The sequence below is a fragment of the Toxotes jaculatrix genome, chromosome 11 (genome assembly GCF_017976425.1).
Source record: "Toxotes jaculatrix isolate fToxJac2 chromosome 11, fToxJac2.pri, whole genome shotgun sequence".
NCBI classification, from domain to species: domain Eukaryota; kingdom Metazoa; phylum Chordata; class Actinopteri; family Toxotidae; genus Toxotes; species Toxotes jaculatrix.
This window is the reverse complement of record NC_054404.1, coordinates 8,089,657-8,109,712: the sequence shown is the minus strand read 5'-3', so window position 1 is coordinate 8,109,712 and position 20,056 is coordinate 8,089,657. Positions and strand designations below refer to the sequence as shown.

Below are 20,056 nucleotides of genomic sequence, written 5' to 3'. Positions count from 1 at the left end.
GATTGCACTGACATTTGCTGACCACATTCATTCTCCTCAAAGGAAGAAGCCTTTAGAGTTTTCTGATTCACTGTTCTGTTCTGCAATATCATCCTAAGATTAAATTCTATATTTTTAGCCCTGAGAGGCAATCCTCTATGAAAAGCTAAATCAATAACGCATTGTTCTTTCCATCCAACAATTTCATATGATAGGGTGAAGGAATAATTGAAGCCTCTGAAGATGACATTGCAGGTATCACTTTTCTACTTTACCGAGCATTAAAAATATATATAAAAATATATGTTTTTAGATTAGATTAGCTTTGTTCTCTTGCTCTACCTCTGTAAAACTGTACTTAAAATGTAGCTCCCCTAGCAGTACAACTCACACAATCAATTTCACCAGTATCTTCTCCCAGAGTATGTAGTGTTTTATTTAACTGTGTTCAAGCCCTAACCTGTAATTCTTTTACCTCATAAATATTAATTATAATTTCATACAGATATAAAGATTTGATACATGAGAACAAGATTATAAAAGAAAATATAGGCCTCTTGTCTTGCTATTTTACAACCACTGTTAATGGAATCACATCTCTGACTGTTCAGTGTCCTTGTATGAAAAGACCTCTCAATCAGTACAGGTGTGAGGCAGGTTCCAGTCATGGGAATTTGGGTATCAAGGCTCTTGTTTAAATTTTGATTAGGGTTCTAAAACCTTTTCCAATATGGTGACAAATGGCAAATGAAAGACATAGCACAAGCATTGATTTATCAGGTTGAAATAAATGTTTGAATTTGGCACAAACAGTTTATTTAATTAATCCATTTCCCTCAAGTACAAAGTTCAGCTAACTGAATTTGTTGATAACAGAACCAGCAAATTTCCTCTCAGTACTGCCTGAGTATCTTTATTTCCCTGCCAAAATACAGCAAGTCAAAGTCTTCACCAAAAATGAGAACATCTCTTGGACCTATAGAGCTCAGTGGTGTCTGAATCAATGCTCATTAGTTACAGTTCAAAATAAACCTTTCTTTTAAAGGGGATTGCTAGCATCTAAATAGAGTATTAAAGTATTAGTGTGCTCCAGTGCCTTGAGTTCAGTTTGTGTGAAATGGCCAATGATCCCGTTCACAGAAAATTCCATTAGTTTGATAACTTCCAAAATATTTTAGCTTTCTTTTATGATGCACAAATCGCCAATGGGTGCGAAATCACAAACACAAAATGTTTGATTAAGGGCTTTACATAACGATTGTTGGAGCAGAACGTAGTGTGCATAGAGTTAGTATCAAGCCTTATGAGTACAAACATCACCAGCACATTACAGGTAAATCATTGTCACTACTGAATATTTAAATACTCTATTTACTGCATGTAAGTATTACATTATAGGTATGTAAGTATGGAAATTCTTTAAATACAATTTCTTAATTTTATTGTCAAACGGCATACAACATGAGTACAGTGAAAGGTAACATGTAGCCAAACAGCTGTTTAATATGGAAAAATGTGGATAATCAGGGTATATTTCTACTAACAGTAGGTCTTAAAAGGTGTCAGAGAAGGAAAATTGGGAAATCACTTGATATTCTATTTTGTGTATTTATTTTTGGAGTCCGGCACATGTAAGCGTTAAAATGTTTGCTGCTGCCACATGAATGCTGCACATTCAGTCTTCAGTGTTCTCTTCCTTGAAAGCATGGAGCAACTGTAAATATTTACTTTTGCATTCATGTGGCTTCCCACTTTTCCTCTGTTAATACTGTATATTTTTAGCCTTTTGGGAACCCATTTTCTGAAGTGTTTATTGTTGGATGGCAATAGGTCTGAAATTGCTTTTGCAAACCGTAATTCACTTTAAGCATCTCAAAATGCCTTATCAGGAGATTGTACTCTCAAAATAAAGGCAGCCCAAGGAAACATGAAAATATTTGTGACAGAGCTAAATGAAATAGGATTTTTATGTCTAATTTCTTCAACTGATAAACTAAGGTAATGGCACGATTCTGTTGCTGTATGAGTATTACCAAGTAATCTCCATTTTTGTTGGTGTAAATTTCTTCTCTAGCTTCACCTTAATCACAGAAGTATACTTTCTGCACAAATACCATAGCACACAAGATAAAATGTCCAATGCATTGTTGCTCACTATATAATTTGTGTGTGGCCGTTTCTGTTCATTTAGGGGGCATCTTTTATCCAAGAGGACACATGACAATGCTCAGCATGATTGTAGACAATCTAATGTGTCAGAAAACTAATCAACAAAAACTCGGTATGGTCACAAACACATTGCATTCAAAATATTTGATCCAACTTTCTTATGAATTCAGGGAGGGAGTGGTTAGGTAAACGGTCAGTGGATTAAAGGTTCCCTAGCTGGGTTAAAGGTCGCTCTCTCCATACAAGGCAGTGGAGAACGCAGTGTAGTCCAGTGCCCCTGGTGGTGCTCCATGGCCGGCGTAAGGCGGCATCCTCATGATGCAATACTCTGCTTGTTCAGGGGGAAGTTCCCTCCTCAGCTCCTCCACTAATATGTAGGGCTGTGGTGGTGGAAGGAAAACATGTTTCAGGCATGTTTTACAGAAAGATTCATGCTAATACCATCCTTTCCCATTTTAAGCTCATGAAAAAAAAATGTAGCTCATAAATCAACTTGGCATGGCGAATTCTTGGAAATAATAACTGGAATAGAATAGATTAGTGTCGGCTAAGAATATCTGCCTATATGCCAGTAAGCCAAACAAACACACACACACACATACCTTGTCAGCTGCCAGGATCCGGAAGGATGCCACAACCTGCTCAGCAGTGTCTGTATCAGCCGTCTCTCTGGTCATAAAGTCAATGAAAGACTGGAAGGAGACGATTCCAGTACCATTGGGATCCACCAGCATCATTATACGGGCAAACTCCACCTCTCCCTGAGAAAGGTGTGGATGGAGAAAAAGTACAGTATATGCGCACAATACAGCAAACGGAAAACTGTGAAGCAACTGATAACATAGCCCCATCAGCCCACCCACATTTGAAACACCATACCAAGTCATATCCCATAGAGATGAGGCAAGCTCTGAAGTCATCAGTGTCCATTGCTCCGTTCTTTTTCTGCAGTTGGAGGCCGAATTTCAGGTTCACAACACGGGAAATAAGGAGAAAAGTAGAGTCAGGGGAGATTACAGAAAGGATCGAAGCAAAACAGAAGAACAAGCTAAGTACATCAAATACATTACATTAAACATGACAGCAGAATGCTAAATGCTAAAGTTGTGTAAAATATGAACAGTCTTAAACTTTTTTCAGATCTGACACTGAGAGATATTCTGCACTGTGATCAAATAAATATCACTGAGGAGGAATGCTTTCAACTTTAAGCACATAATCTTTTGGCTTTTGTGATAAGGCATTAAAGATGGTGAAGATTTCATGATAAATGAGGTTTGAGAATTTAAAAACTCAGGAAAGAAGTAACTGTAATATCGCTCATACACTTACATGCACACAGTACAACTGCACACATGGAGGCTGTATACACAAACAGAAAATGTTTCTTATCTATAGCCTGACAATTTTGTGCTACAGTTTATATTTGCTGGATGTTTGGTGAGACAGTCAATGAAATTCCTACAGCTATAGCTTGAATAAATGAAACATCATACTTGGATGAGTCATCCATTGTTATACTTTTTTCCAAAACTACAAGAACCTTACTCAAATGCATAAAATACACACAGATATGGCGTAACATTCCACATAGTGCTGTAGTGGCTACTGTTTATAAAGGATTATTTGCGGCAGGTTGTGATGTCCCAGTGAGAAATGTTAAATCTTCCATCCAACCTCTCCACCAGGAATCACTTTGGGTCAAATGCATGGTCAGGCGCTGAATGCTGCTCCTGGGTCTGGCAAGAATTAAGCATCTTCCACACAAACACTTCACTGGGGAGGACATTTGGGTCACCGTGCTCACAGGACCATCTCTAAATACTTGGCCACCCCCTGCTCTGTTTCGGAATTGCTCAGATTGCTTTAGCTCTGTCACTCAAATAGTGATGTGAAATAGTAGAGAGCTATACCCGGTCAAAGTGGCTGAAAGAGGATCTGAACTCATTCATCTGCTGCTGGCTGATGCCCTTGGCGTCACGGGTCAGGATCTGGGTCTCGATCTCGTTGATGGTTCGGGCGATGGTTGTGAGGAGCAGCTCCCAACCGACACGGATGTGCTATGAATGTAGTACAAAGCAAGAATGTGCAAATAGAGAAGACACATCTTGGCCAGTTAAATGAATAATGAATGTTTAAAAACTGGATATCTACAGTAAATGTAAGTTTATATGCATATTTCCACATTTGTGAATTTCAGTATCCGTGCAGAGTTGCAATGAGTGTGTGTTTGTGTTGAGTGTTATATGGTACTGTACATGCACCTACAGTTCATGTCTTTTCGTGTGTGTGTATTTGTAACACTGTTTGCCAACGGCCCATACCTCCATAGTGTAGTTGGTGTGTTTGTTATCAAACACCAGGGACTCTTGGATTAGCTGGTGGTCTCCCTCCAATTTGTCGATGTTGGGCTTGTAAGCGACAATGACATGCTCAAACTGCTTCAGCTGGGTCATCTGGTCCTCCAGGGTGCCTCCTATGTCCAGGGAGCAGCGCCCAATTTCCTGTAGGAATAAGACATGCAACAAGGTCAACTTAATTTTTGGAGCAATTTAGACCATAAAATGCTGGTCTCAAGATCTGATGGGTTTGTTACTGATACTGCAGGGAGTCATTTACCTGTGGCTAAGAGTAAATTCTGTCAGGACGTATAACATTTGATAAAGAAAAATTGTATATGCATAATAATATTCTGTTATTTTGCTTGGCATTATCTAATTATCATTGTCATCAGGAAAGTCACCATCATTGTACTTCCCTTATGTACAGTGCATATGAATATAATTATCTTCCACTTGAGGTCTGTATTTGATTAGATGGAGATAACTGTCAAATTGCTCATGAAGCCTGATGTCTAACCTCCATCCTGGCCTGTATCCAGGGTCCAATGAGATTAGCCTGGGCAGCAAACTGTCGTCTCAGCCTTTCGTGGGCATGCTGGCGTGCCATCTCCTCCTGGAGGGCACCATCTCTCTGAGGAACCAGCTTCTTCACCTAGAAAACACACACATGCACACACACAGGCCTTGCATGGTATTCTGAGAAGCTGGCTCCTTCTGAAAAGAGCCATTAACATTAAACAGAATTATGCTAGTATTTTTGGGTAATATGCTTTTAATCCACACCGGGAGCTGAGTCCTTCAACTCAGTGATAAAACACTGGAGCAGCAATTCTTCATTACTTTATGAATGGAATATATACACTGCTCTCCTTAGTCCTTTTTCATAATGACTGGCTTTATATGGCCAGTCAGCCACTCTCTGAATAACGACTTTCTTTCTCGATATACGAGTCTGTAAGTGAGTTTTGAGGCTGTAGCTACCTTTTCCCACTTGTTGAGAAGCTCTTCAGTTGTAAGGGTGCTGTAGGGATTGATAATGTTGGCCTTGATCCCGTAGCTCTGGGAAATTTTCTGCACCTCATTGTGGATTCCCAAGATGGCCTGTCTCTCTGCATCCGCCTCAGGTAGAGTAGCTTTGAACTGCTCATGAGCTGCGACTAGACTCTGGCAGAGGAAAAAGGAAGCCCTGAAATGTTATTACAATGTCAAATTTGTCAAGATTAATAATATTATATCTTTTTTTGTCAGGGTGACGGATCTACCAATGTTACACACTATACTATATATTATTATATTACATTATTAAACAACTTAGATATTTACAATGAAAAGCACTAGTCTATGGTTTTGATAATAAAAACCAATACTGTAAAGTGCAACCATTATCTAACAAATAACAGTGTCTGAGTCTGCTGTGAGTACTGTAAACCTACCTGAACTTCTTCAATAGTATGCACTATGAACATGTCCTGCAGATCCTCCATGGCTCCTTCCATCCAGTTGTTGAAAGGAGCTGACCTCTTGGCAAACTCCAGGAACAACTGATCAATGGTCTCCAGCAGCTTATCTGTCCGCTGAAAGGATTACAAAATATAACATGCTTCTTTTTGTATATTTTTAAATCCTGACAATCAGAAAATATCACAACCTATAGCTCAGCATTAGACACTTACCTGAACTAAGAAAGAGTCATCATCTTCATAGCTCACATACAAATCCCAAAACAATCATTCCCTCACCATTTCGATGACTAATCCCAGGGTGCATAACATTGGTATGGCCTTGTTAACCCCCAGCTTAGCTTGCTTGTTGCTGACAGAGTCCCTCCCCTCAGCAGAGGATGGTGGAGAGCAGGAGAAGGACAGAAAACAGACCCCTGTCCCTGTCATTCAGACTTAATCCTTGGCCCTTTTCCCAGGCCCTCACACATTTGCAGGTCTGGAATGGCCAGCATGGATCAGAGGAAGTGGCTAGTGGGCTTTGAGCCAATCACTTTCTGGACGGGACTGTTACATCTATTTCTCCTTTATCCCCTCCATGCTCCGGTTTTACCCTCCTATCGAGGTCAGGGATTTTAGAGGGGATTCAGTTATCTCTCCTCATCAATCTGTTGTGTCTTCACCGCTCAAATGTCAGTGACACCTAAATATGCTTACACTGATATTTTGATTAAGCCGGTTTCAGGTGCAACTTCATTCTACCTCTATTGTGGTCAATATGGAACATTAGCGCACTCTTGTGGGGACTAGACAAATGGATATGAATGCTTTTCATCTGCTTTCAGGCAGAGATTCAGACAATAACCATATCATTGACAACAGCCTCAAATGTTGCCCTTACCTCGAGTGCCTCTCTCCTCTTCTGAGTCAGGGTTCCCAGCTTGTCCCACAAGTCACAGATGCTCTGGCAACGCTGGTTCACAGCAGCCACGTCATGGTAGTCCAGCTCACTGGAAAAAACAAAGCACGTATTTGTTTGTTTCGGTTGCTGAAAGATTAAATGTGCTTCCCATTATAAAATAAATTACTTGTACAAATGCAGCTCCATAGGCCAGTTGTATTAGGCTGAATGCTTAAAATGCCTGAAAATTAAAGTTTACAAAAAAAAAGGATATAACAAAATGAACTGTCTAATGCAAATGAAACCACAGCTAACAGGATCATTTACACATCTGCAACTTCAATTTTAGTCATGTCACTACCCAAATGTTTTAAATGGGAACAGTTAACTTTGTCACAAATGTCTTTATATATATATATATATATATATATATATAAGAACAAACAGTGCATATCCCAGTTTCATTTAAAAGTTTCACTTTTGGATTTCTTTCCATGGCCACAAACCTTTGAGAATTTTTTTTTAACTTTTGAGACAGTTGAACATTCATCCTCATAGAGGAGGCAGCTGGACATTTTAGAGTCATAAGGCAGAGGCTTTGCTACTGTGATGGTAACCCATTTGAGTTCTTTAATGCCTGTTGCCTCAGCAGCTGAATACTTTGAATAAATAGTTCAGACAAGTCTAGCCAACCCACACAGAGAACAAGATTTTATTTAGCATTTTATTTCATAGCACAGAAGCCAAGATATACATTTTAGAATAAACTGCAAGAACTACTGCAGTTACCCTTTTCCTGATCTGCTTGTTTGAAAGGCCTATAGTCCTGTTCAAGATTTGGCATGGCCTTTTGGCAGCTGCCAGAGTTCATCACTGGGAACCTCCTGGGTCTGAGTGGAGATGACTGGACTTAGAGCAATCGGGAAGTGATATCTCTCATAATGGACTTCATCCCAGTTGTTACTTCCAGTTTCGTAGTCTGACTGGGAGTGAAAGACTGTGCCAGGAGGGAGCTGACCAGTCAAGAAGGGGTAGTACTGGCTTGGTCCGACTCGTCCGAGGCCTGGTGGAACTGACTGCAAATGGCTGTCAGATGTGGACGCAGCTGGCCACTCCTCAGCTCTCTTCACAGATGAGGTATAGGGAGGTAGTGGCCTGAAGCCTTCCTCCTCCGTTTCCCTCTCCTCATTTCCATGCTCATAAATGGATTCATAATGACTCAGCTCACCAGCTTGGAAGTCAGGTCCCGGATATGGAGGAACCGGTGGTGGTGGTGGCACAATGTTTAGATCTTCAGTTTCCCTTTCCATGTTGCCATGCTCGAAGCGCTCTTCATAGTGCTCAAGCTCACCTGCCTGATACAAAGGTGGAGGGGGAGGAAGGCCAATGTTAGGTCCGGGCTGAGATGTTCTGGACACACTGTGGGCAGTTACAGATTCTTCCACAGGACCCCAACTAGGAGCCACAATCCATGAAGCCCCACTGGAAGTGTCTGTAGTTGCACTAGAACTTCCTGGATCAGTTTCAGGACTAGTATACACTCCCCTCTCCACTGGTTCATGGAGGAATGAGACAGCAGGGTGATTCACATTGGTAGGGTGTGCTGGGGCCCCTGGGGATGAACTATAACGGAAGACAGGAAGCATCTCTGAGCTAGAGAAACTGCCCTCATAAGGATTATGCTGGCCCCAGCCTAGAAAAAAAAAAAAAAAGAAAATAAAAATGCTTGTGGTAAAACTAAATGAGCCAAGAAAACGTGATTACATTTAAAACCACTCAAGTTTGTAAGTATCCAAGTACATTTATAGTGAAGTTGCAGTCTTTACCTTTTTTAGCAGGGAAGCAATGGACATTCCAACATAACAGTGCAATGAGGAGCAACTGACTGCAAAAGAAAACAACATGGTCAAAAACTTGAGTAAAATAAACAAACCATGAATAGAAAATGAACAAGCAAATATAATCATTTAACTGTCCCATACCTTGCAGGAAACCAAACAGCCATTTTTCTTGTCAGCTGAAATGTTATCTTCCTCTGTCAGAGCAATGGTTAAATGTGAAACAGGAAATACTCTGTGGCCAGTCCCAGACTGAGAAGATAATGATGGACAGGTGCATACCATTGACTGCTGATTGAAAATGTCAGCATGCCAGTGAACCACACCCTTCACCCTTGTATTGAGACATACTGTAGTGCAAGAAGGTTTAAGTGTTTATGTTTAAGTGGTTCAAAATCATCTTGTGCAAATCACAGTTCAGAGACTCCCATATCTCAAAGTCTCAAATGTGAACATAGAGAAGAGGTGTTTATGTGACCACGAAATGCTGCACATTCTATATAAGTGCAGAGCTAATGCTATTAGAAAAATATTTTCCAGAGAGAAATAAAAAGCTGATTTTGCTATTAGCCCCCCCCCCACACACACACACATTTTCTTGGCAGGAGCGAAAATACACTCTTGGGCCTCCATGACACATGACTGCAAACATCTGCTATAGGGAGTGCGTACTTTAGTTCCTGTGCAATGGCGGCAATCTGCTCCACTCTGTCCTGGTGGGCTGCCAAGTCACTCTCAAAGGCCTCATGTTTTCGAAGCAATGCTTTGATTTCTGTCAGGGTGGCTGCTTCATAGTCCTTCTGGGAGAGGATCAGTTCCTTACCTGAATATCACAAATAGGCAAAGAGAGAGAAGTATGAGGCAAGAGAAAGGAACAACCAGATAATTAGGTTAGATCTAAACACTGGCCTTATTTGGTCATTGCAGATGGAGAAAATGACCTGTTGTAGTCCACTACAGGCTGATTGCATTGGACAGACTAAAACCTTCAATCAAATCTCATTAGGAAAAAGTCTAAACAAACCCCTAGATTAAATGAAACACTTCAACACTGAGAAGCAGGGATACAGATGCCTGTAGATAAACAAGGAGCTAATGAGTCAAAATAAAGAGATAAACATGCAGATCTATACACGCAGCAGTGAGAGACAGATACAAAAGTAAGCACCCAGATGGTTAAAAAGCCAAATGTACAACTACAACTGACCGCTGGTCCAGTTCTCATGATTGGTGGCTTTTTGGCGAAACTTCTCTGCCAGGTGGTCCACCCTCTCGAGCCTACGGATCTCTGTAAGGAGCCACTCCTCGTAGCCCTTCTCTGCCTGCTCCAGGCCCTGCCATGCACTGGCTATGTCCTGTAAGCAAAATGAAAAATCACAGTTTAAATTAACTCACTTAAGGAGTTTAGAATTGATTCAACCCTGGCAAATAAGAAAAATTGATAAATAAATAACATTTGAACTTGCAAAACAGTGTAAAACAAATCACCTTCTATTGGAAAAATGCCAGTGCCTGTTACTCCTTAATCCTGTAAAACTGAACCTCTAAACCTCTATTAGTCTCATGGCAAATAAGACTAATGTGACATAATGTGACACATTACTTATGGTGCACACAATTGCAAACGCTTCTTTAACTACTGAATTATAGGCAGAGGAAGAATATGGAGTTGTGACTTACAGATACCATCTTCCCCTCAGAGGGCATAAAGGCAGGGCGATTGCTGATGCGCAGCTTGGTCTGCAGTGTATTGAAGTTAATTTCCAGCTGGCACTTCTCCTGCACCTTAGGGGGCTTGTGCTGGCGTCTGTAGTCCCTGAAATCCTCCAGCTTCCGCTGCATCTCTGCCATGGTCTTCTCTGGGGTCCGGTTCTCCAGCCAGGGAGTAGTGCGGCGGATCCACTCCAGCAGCTGAGAAACACAAGGACAACATGGGAATAAGTTGAGAGGCAAGAGAGCTCCATGTTAAGATAGCAGTGTGTCAGGAAGGCTGATATATATATATTTTTTTTTCAGCAGATAAGTCTCAGCTTATCACAGCATTGGGATTTATAAGTAGGGGAAAGAAATATATTTTTAATCTAAACTTAAGCCTATATTTTTACTTTGAAATGTGTTCATAAAAAATACTTGGCAGAAGATCAACTTCAGTGGAATATTTACTATAAGTGCTATAATGGTTTCGTTTCACAAATGTAAATACAAGAGGATATTTTTTAATGAAATTTCAAATCTTATTTTACCTCACTGGCCAGTCTCTCATACTCCTCCATCAGTTTCTCATTCTCCTGGTTTACACCGAGCACCTTACAGATCCTGTTGGCAGCCGTCTCTGCCTGAGAGCACAGGGCACGAGAATAATGTAATTACATCAGCAAAGTAACACAGTGGGCCATGATCCCATTCTTCATCTTTCTAATACACTGAATAATATTATCCTCACAATACATATTTTATCACAATGACATTAAAATCAAATTGACAACAGAGTTCTGCACCTGACTCAAAATACATATGGACAGTGCAGAAGAGATGGGGATAGCAAACACATCTAAAAATGCAAATTGGTAGGTTCAACCGCTATACCTGCTCAGCTCCAGCAAAAGCATGGTAAAAGCAGGACACATAAGTCATGATAGCTCTTTCATCGGGCTTGGGTGTGTTGATGATATCTATGATTGAGAGGGATGAAAAGTCAAGGTGGCAGAAAGGGGAAGAAAAAGTGAAAAATCAAATATACGAAAATTACTTTGGAGAATGGAAGGAGACAGAAACATCCACTGTAAGTCTACTTTGATTCTACTTGTTGCTTACATCTCCATGAAGGAGACTTGTACAAAAGTAAACCTCCAATAGAGAAAACATCTTCATACTCACAAGCACAATCATATTGTTAACTCATATTTCAAAGAGCAATATATGAAAAAGTTTTTATTAAAAAAACATTTTACTTTAAAAAACGCATACTTGGCTATAGAACATACAACATTACCTTCTGCATCCAGCATTTTGGGAATGTCCAGGTGTTTCTCAGCTATGTCAAAAGCCAAGTTCAGGTTCCCCAGAGGATCATCCTAAATAAAGAAACACAATTCTACATCACTGAACAGCAATGCTGGACTTAAAATGCCACTGTGCTGACCTCCATGCCATGGGCGACACATTATACTCCCTGATCACCTAGTGCACATGTACATTAATGTAGTAGCACTTGTTTTTTAATTTATATTTAATATAGCTTCTGCTCAAAAGTACCTTTTTAAAAAAATGTTCTCTCATCTCATGATGACTACTGTCTGTAACATGTTAAAGAGAGGTCTTTGAGATGAGACATGACCATAAAAGCAAGCAAATCTTCACATTCACAAATCTTCTACTAGTTTCTTATCTTTACTTTACTTGAACTACTAATTTATTATGATAAGCTGTCATAAATTATAATCAGAATGGAAGTGATTCCACAAATAAATTACTCAAGCAAATATTTCACCAGTACAGTATCCAACATATCTTTGATTAAATTTGTTTTCAAGAAATATATTTCCTTTCTCTCACAAGTGAGTCTGACAGTGTTTTAACAGAGTGGGAGTGGTGCATTAAGCTAACAGCTGACAGTGAACCCTTCCCTGCTAATGGAACAGTCAGTGAGAGTGCAGTGGGGTAAAGGGATCATGCTATCATGCTGCTGCTATTGTCCCTATCTCACTGTTCCATAAAGGTATGGGGGTGAGGGTTGGCGCACTACATGACAGGGCCAGCTGCTCACAGATCCAGTGCAGGACAGAGAGATGGATGGATAGGGTAGTAAACTGATAACAGGATGGAGGGATGGATGGATGGATAGAAGGATACCCCAAAGCCTCTCTGTGTGTGTGCCCCTGACCAGAGCTGGCTCAGCAGGCTGTAACACTGCAAGCTTAACGAACACGCTCACCTGGAGCCAGACTTAACAGCTGCCTGGCTCACAATGCAACTGTCTCCTGGCAGGATGAGCAGAACTGAAACGTCGAGGTGTGACTGAGTGAGTGAATATGTACGTCAAAAAGATGGAGAGAGTGACAAAGAGCAGTAGAGAGAAACAGACACAGTACACTGTGTGCCTCATTACTCATATTTACCTTTAGTAGCCTTTCCTAATTATGAAAACAGACACCATCCTTACAGTGATACTTAAGATTTGACTAAGAAACATCACAGTTATCATTTCATAGACATTTTCCCGACTTTCAAGAGGACCGGCAGCCTCTAACTGGGGAACACTACGTGACAGTGTGGACAATAGCAGAGGAAAAGCTAAGCCTGAGCTCTGCAGAGACTAGGCTCATGTTTCTGTGACTATTCAGGGTCAACTCCAAGCCAGGCCAATGAGTTGTGTGCTGAGAAGTGAGCGCTAATGTTTCCAAAACAAATGAAAATGTCACTATTCTTAACCAGCCATGGTGTTCCCCTACTATATATGTACACTACTGGGCCAAATCTGGCTTAGGTAAATTCTTCTGTTTGAGCATGAGGTTCCCGTGAATGCATGGTCTGATTTTTAGACCATAAACAATTTGTTTACAATGTGTGCTTCAGGCATTCATTGGGTGAAATTGAAATAAAACCTTAAGGGGAAAATCTCTATCATCAGTTCTTGCTTTAAAAAAAAAATATCAAAAACAGACTTTGCAATGGAAGAGTGAAGCCTCAAATATTCCAGCAGCAGCATTGGCCTTCCTGTCTGGCTAAGGCAGCACCTTCTTCCAAGAAAGGAAGGGTGCCTTACTTTTGCATTATTATTGTTACTTGACCAACAAGGGAGCACTGCCAGCTGTGCTCTTTAACTCTGCAAATAAGCAGCACAGCTCAACGAGGCCCTCACCTGTTTACACAATAACAGAGAGCCCTGACCATTTAAATGAACTATGGATTTGTTTGCCCTATATATAAACCAATATGCTAGACACTGTGATGGATGTATTCTGTATTCATCTGTAATATTGTGAAGCCTTTTTGTTGCATATTTATCTCTATGTCATACACAAGAGGCCACATGTCACCACCATTAAACCCAATGTTATGATGGGCACAGTGGGGTGCATGAAAAATGGACTTAAAAACTGAAGCAACAGTCTTTTTCATGCTAATTGTGCTGAAATGATGTACTAAGTAAACTGCTTTCGTTCTGAGTAATGAAGCATGAGGTGAGACTAAATGAATGCACCTGGAATAAAAACATCATGCCGTGAAAAGGAAAAACATCCATAGATTAAAGCAGCATTATTAGCATAATATTAGTCAAATAAACTGTTTATCTACAGCAAACATTACTGAACGGTGCTTCTGCCTATGACAACTGAAGTGGTGCCACAGACAGCTTACTTCACCTCAAATAATTTGCATGTTTATTTACTGTAAACAATATGGAGCTCGTCCTATGAAATGACACATCTCTAAGTGCATCCAGAAGCACCATAAATGATACCCAACGAACTATTTCAAAATCAAAGTGCTTCATTTTGTAATTATAGGTGAATCAAACGTTTCCCTCATCCCCAGATAATTCAGTCAAAATAAGAAACCTGAATGGTTCAAAAAGATGGCATCCACCGCCAGTCCTGCAAATAGACTAGTTTTCCAGTGTTTCACAGTATAATGTCATAAAAAGTACCTCAAGGTGCCATTAATCTGAGTTCAGTGTGCATTTGTTTCCATCAGTTCACACTGTGACAGGAATGTTAATTCTGTGGAAATCAGTCTGTTAGTGTTTAGGGCTGAAACACAGCATCCTGGTTACAAGTGAAACCACACGACACCTTGTTGAGCTTAGAGTAGTCGAGGAGGTCCGGTCTGTGTCTATGAATCAGGGCGCAGAAGGCCAGGCCATCCTTCCAGCTTCACCGGCCCATGAGCGGAGAGAACCAACATGTCAGGTCAAACGGGAAAAGTCGCTAACCTGACTCAGAGATGAGGTCAGTGGGGTCCAATTTACCATTAGAGGTGCAACAGCACTTCTCTGATGCCATACTCAGGTCTTGATATTTTGCTTTGGTTAAAGTTAACTTCAGGAATAACTTAGTTCTGATGATATACCATCAAATGAACTGTACAAACTCCATATTATTGCGATACACATTGTTTAAGACAACCTGGATTTATTATCAATCACATAAACTATCACTGTAACCAACAGCATTTAAGGCTCATTGGACAGTGTTAGATGTGTGAAACACTGACCTGACATGGAAGTTTTGGACATTGACATTCCTGTAGGGGGCAGTCTTTCTCTGACACCACAGCAGAAGACCTTCCTTCGCAGATGTTTCTGAGGAGAAAGTGAATTCACAGGGACTGATTACATAGTAAAACTGCAATTGTGTGCAGGTTACAGATTGTTTTTCCTTCTCTCAAATTTACATTTTACATTATTAAATGTTGTTCTTTACCTTTTATAGTTGCCTGTGTCTACATTCAGGTGACACAATGACTACAGAATATTAACTAGACTCAGATTCTTTAGATTTTATCATCTCACCTTCCACAGAAATGTCCTGAATGGCGAAGCGGAGGATGATAGTCCAGATCATTCCAAGAGTCATCTTTACATTACCGTCCACAATCTCTGAAAGGCAAACAGACCGTTTCATCAGTTTGTGCAAGAGTGAATAATAAAGTCTGATTAAGACTCCACTCCACACCCAGTTACATGTAATATATTCATATGCACAGCAAGGGTTTGGGTACCTTCAGCTCCAATAGAAACCAGTTTCACTCCCTTGCTTGTGATGAAGTCCAGTGCTTTGTTGACATTAGCAATCTTATGAAACCGCATCTTCCCTCTGTCTGGCTTAGGTAACCTCTCTCCTGCAAACAGAACATTATGTAGATATTTATGTATGAGTCAGACATGTATGTAATCTCATGTGTTCATTATCAAAAAAAATTGGTTAAATTTATACAATTACATCACATTTAAAGCAAAATAAACCACAAAATTAACTACTATGAACAGTGAATGAAATGTGCACATTATCCTACAGGTGTGGTATTACAAAGAACAAGTCATTGAAAGGAACTGAGAAAACATGAAGTTATAAAAGAAACATTCTCCTTTTGTAAGCTAACCTGAGATAACTTCCAGAAGCAGCATGAGTTTTAGTCCATTCCTGAAGTCTTCCTCAATATTTTCAATTTGAGTACCAGCTTTCCTCAGGTGGGAGTTACACCAGGCTGTGAAGGTCTAACAGAAAAGGGACAGATGCATAGGTTTCTGAGCATGAAAACTGCAGTTATTTCTGCACTTCCCATTAAGCACTTCCCATTAAGATCGGCAGATGCACCACAATCCATCATTTGAAATTCTAAAAGCAAGTTGGACTTTGACTTAGCTTAATGTCTCCTTTACATGATATGGATTCCACTATAAGCAAGATATTCCCCTCTGCAGTAGACCTAAACAAACTGAGGCAGCTAACAGCTTAACAAGTCTTTAGTTCAAGACTATAGACCAAATCGATGTTGACCTCTATGACCAGTGTTACATTTTCAAATTAACCTTCAGTGACCCATCAGTGTCCGGTTTCTACTTTTTCCTGCCGTAGTTCCATAGCTAACAACCATCAGAACAAATGTGCACCATGTGAGGCACTGAAATACTGTAAATCAAGTTAAGACAGGCTCACTGTCTTTCTCCTCCTATTTTTATAAAGTCGCTCAATAGCCAGCAGCAGAGTTCACGGGCGCTCAGCGCTTTACGGATGAAAGCTGGGAGCCGACCACAGAGCGCATTCCGACTGATATAAGGTGTTAAATTTAGACTGCTCTGCTGTGCCTCACGATAAGAGACCGGGACGAAAAACGTCAAAACGTCTCGCCATGTCAACATGAGTGAAAATGTCACGTGGACACAGAGCAAGTTTCCCCCTCATGTCACTTTCTGTCACTATTTTCCCACTTATAATGTGATTGGTTACAGCTGTGTGGAGACAGTTTTATCACAGTACATGTATGCTGTTCTTCCTGGTCACATTCATTACTATGCTGAGGTATGAAGACAGGCAGGCATGGATAAAGGAGACACAATTCACATTAAAAATCATTTTATGGATGTGCCACAAGGATGAATAAATTGCTGTATCACAGTGTCAAAACTATATTAACTCCTGCCACACCAAAGAACATTTGAATAAGGTGCTATCATCAACTAGAAATTATTTTTTTATCTGTATAAGTGCTTAAATAAATGAGCTGAACAACAGATGCTACTGTCAATACATTTATGTAACACAAAAAAAAAAACTATGGTCTGTAATATAAGCTAAGTGGATGCTAGACTCTCTGATGACATTTTCCTTTTTTAAAGTCAGAGTCTGACACTTCGGTACATTTGAAAGCATTTATTACAGATCTTAATAGTCATTCAGCAAAGAGTGGAATCATAAGCTGGCTTTGCTTTTTCATTCTTTATGTTTGACTTCACTTTATTTTACATTTTTCTGGCACCTTTTTCTGCGTTTTTATTAGGTTTAAGTATAATAAAATTGTTTTTCATCTCTTTGGAATAAAGGAGGATAAGGTCAAATGTAACGTGTTTTATTTTTCTAAATAGTAGCTCAGTGATTTATACTCAGTGCACATTTTAAATGATATACTTTTACATGAGTGTATATTTACATCTGTAGTTTTCAGCAACATGACAATACTTTAGGAATATATTTTAGCACTATTTCCAGCCCTGATTGTTACACATCCTTGTACCCTGTAGGACTGCATATGGGTGCCCAGCCAGCCACTCAGGCTTCCCCTCTGGGTGCTGGTTCAAAAACTGAATATTACCAGCTTCAGAGTAAATCACATTCCGCACTTAGCGACACCCCAGGGCGTATGTGACATTGAACTGCTGCCCTCCTTGTTAAAAAAACGTGGCCTGGTGGCCCTCCAAATTTGACTCCGCCACAATTGCAGAGCCCTGTTGCCCACTTTCCAAGCCCCCCGCCTCCCTCTCCAGCACTACTGACCAGTGACGATCAAAGCTAAAAATACTTATGAACCACATCCAGCGAGGACCAACCCTATCACTGCCTTTGAGGCCTCACTAGGTCAGAGGCTGGCAGGGACTGTCCAGGAGGACAGAAAATAAATGAGAACTGAATGTTTCACGTGTTGAAGAGACTAAGCCTTGTGAGTGGATCATGATGTATCTCTTATTGTCTTTTCATTTAGACGTCTTTTTAACTTATGAGAGCACATTCACTACTTATCCGTAACACTTTTGCACTTTCACTTAATGTAACACAGAATCCTGGCAGTGCCGACTTAAGATTTAACTTAAGTCTGTGTAACATGAACAGGCACTGAAGGCTTTATCAGTCTCCTTGATAAAACCTGTCAGAGTGGGATAAGAGATTCAAAAAAGGTCCACCTAAGCACCATCACATTAATATCCACCGAAGGCAACCTGCCCCAGCTGCTGGTAGGATTTGAAATAAGCCAGCTGCTCCAAGGCTTGAGCTGGATACGAGATAGGCTGTTGGAGAGAAATTATTTCAAAAAAAGCGAATAAAGGTGGCCCCTAATGAAGCAAACAAAATCCTTGTGACAACACTACTGCTCCCTGTGAATGTCAGTCAGGAATGATGTATGATATATAACAAGCTGGTCGGGCATAGAGCAGCCTCATCACCTACCGCAGTGCCAAAAAGAAACACTATACCGGTATTCAGCTATCAGTGATGCTTTATCATTTCTGATAATTTTGAACAGCTGCTTGCACAACCAAACAACTCTCCAATGAACACTTGTCAACTCCAAATTACAATCAGTAAAAAGATAAACACTGGAAAAATAGGAGTGCATATGGGCTTGGGACCTGACTGTCCTGTTGCCAGAAATACACAGTTTTGTCATCCCTGTAGGGGCCACGGGAGGTTATAGACATTGAGCTGAGGGCCTCCAGTAGTGCAAAAAAGCTGCAGTTTATGGCCCAGGCCAACTTTTAAAGCCCTAAAACCAAGTGACAGTGTGGGAGGCCGAGGCTATATTGAGTTGAGCTGGTCCTGGTACATTATTTCTATGTGGTTTCTATAAACAAAAGAATTCCGCACCAAGGACACTGGATTAACCCTACTATAATGCCTTTTGGTCTCGAGGTTAAAATTAGATGTAGCGTCCATTCTAATCCCAAGAGCGTCATCATGTGTTAGAAGCATCTGTTGACAGCTCGCATTCCGCGCGTATCAGTGGAGAGGCAGCGGTCTGCAGAGCCGCTGGAAGGCAGAGCTATTGTTAGCTGGTACCCATCGCATCCGTCCGTCAAGCCTCCCTCCCTGGACCCCGGCTGCGTCAAGTCTGCAGCACGTAACTAAAACCACAACGGAAGTTCAGTGATGAAGTCCTTCAAAATAAAATCCGAAACCACAAAGTTCCGAACGTTAATACATCGATTCATACGTTAAACTCTACCCCTCTCTCTCTCCCTCTTAGGTTTTCTGGTTATTAACGGCTAGCTCAGGCGTTTCTTGACCGTTTGCGCCTTTCACCTACACGCACACTCACACTTATCGCACAGAATTAGAGAAAACAAGCGCTTTATTAACATGGAACAGATGGTGAAAGGCACACAATAATTACTAATTGGCACTTCTGACGCCCCTGAAAACGGGTGTACTTTATTTTGAAACTATTCAAATTACGGAAGCCCAACTCTCTACCATGGTCAGCTTGACAGTAGACCCAATGGAGCTGTGCAAAACTATTTTGTCTTACTGCATAAGCAAATTACTTTATATATTTACGTGGAAATTTCAAATATAAACAAAGAAACTCCTTTTCATTTTGTAAATGGACTTCTAATATGATTGAAATGATTAAAAAAACTAACATAGTTTTCTCCTTTGCACCCATCACTGGGGGCGTAAATGATAGCTAGGGTCCAGTTCAGTTTAATTATTTTGACCCAGGTGTTTGTTCTGTTGACTTACTTTCCTCTGCTGTTGCTCCCAGGCAGGGTCCAGCAGCATGTCCCTGTCCCACTCATCCTCCTGCATCATGTACTCATCCTCGTAGCCGTTATCATAGTGCACCGTGGTCTCCACCTGGGTCATCATCATTGTGCCGCTACTTTCTGTTCCCCCGAAACTCAAATGCGTGTTATCCTTAAACTGTAACGCTGAGGAGGGGATACCTTCCTGACTCTCTCTTAACAGAGCTGCTCTCAGAGCTTCTCCTCTTTCTCACACTGTCACGCTTGCCCTTGTCCTCCCGACCTGACGGACGTCTGGCCCCCGGTTGCCACAGATGAACAAGCGACGGTATCATTAGTACTGGACAGTCACGTGACGCCTTTATACCTTCCCCTAAAATCCCCATCACTCACACCACCCACAAACACCCACGCACAGAAACTGCAGC

General features: G+C 40.8%; 2 protein-coding genes across 2 annotated transcripts; both read right to left on the bottom strand.

The window, feature by feature from the left end:
- Positions 1-772: 772 nt before the first annotated feature.
- Positions 773-19,917, bottom strand: actn2b (actinin, alpha 2b). The gene is made up of 21 exons (XM_041049424.1): positions 19,627-19,917; positions 15,773-15,887; positions 15,392-15,511; positions 15,183-15,269; positions 14,885-14,972; positions 14,464-14,542; positions 11,661-11,742; positions 11,255-11,340; positions 10,912-11,004; positions 10,349-10,579; positions 9,876-10,023; positions 9,341-9,491; positions 6,831-6,939; positions 5,924-6,064; positions 5,472-5,654; positions 5,008-5,142; positions 4,473-4,652; positions 4,062-4,208; positions 3,028-3,093; positions 2,751-2,909; positions 773-2,528 (listed from the first exon to the last, which is right to left on the bottom strand). Exons 1-21 carry the CDS (start codon positions 19,753-19,755, stop codon positions 2,370-2,372), a joined length of 2,688 nt encoding a protein of 895 aa, XP_040905358.1. The 5' UTR covers positions 19,756-19,917; the 3' UTR covers positions 773-2,369.
- On the bottom strand, positions 7,574-8,893 carry LOC121189372. The gene is made up of 3 exons (XM_041049427.1): positions 8,813-8,893; positions 8,657-8,715; positions 7,574-8,523 (listed from the first exon to the last, which is right to left on the bottom strand). Exons 1-3 carry the CDS (start codon positions 8,833-8,835, stop codon positions 7,661-7,663), a joined length of 945 nt encoding a protein of 314 aa, XP_040905361.1. The 5' UTR covers positions 8,836-8,893; the 3' UTR covers positions 7,574-7,660.
- Positions 19,918-20,056: the final 139 nt, after the last annotated feature.

Coding starts and splice junctions, on each gene's coding strand:
- LOC121189372 (XM_041049427.1), bottom strand. CDS start 8,835: ATGGCTGTTTGGTTTCCTGCAAG. Junction 8,716..8,812: donor GCTGTTTGGTTTCCTGCAAG/GTATGGGACAGT, acceptor TTTCTTTTGCAG/TCAGTTGCTCCTCATTGCAC. Junction 8,524..8,656: donor TTGCTTCCCTGCTAAAAAAG/GTAAAGACTGCA, acceptor TTTTTTTTCTAG/GCTGGGGCCAGCATAATCCT.
- actn2b (XM_041049424.1), bottom strand. CDS start 19,755: ATGATGATGACCCAGGTGGAGACCACGGTGCACTATGATAACGGCTAC. Junction 5,143..5,471: donor TTCTCAACAAGTGGGAAAAG/GTAGCTACAGCC, acceptor TGTGTTTTCTAG/GTGAAGAAGCTGGTTCCTCA. Junction 3,094..4,061: donor CTTTCAGCCACTTTGACCGG/GTATAGCTCTCT, acceptor CTCCAACTGCAG/AAAAAGAACGGAGCAATGGA.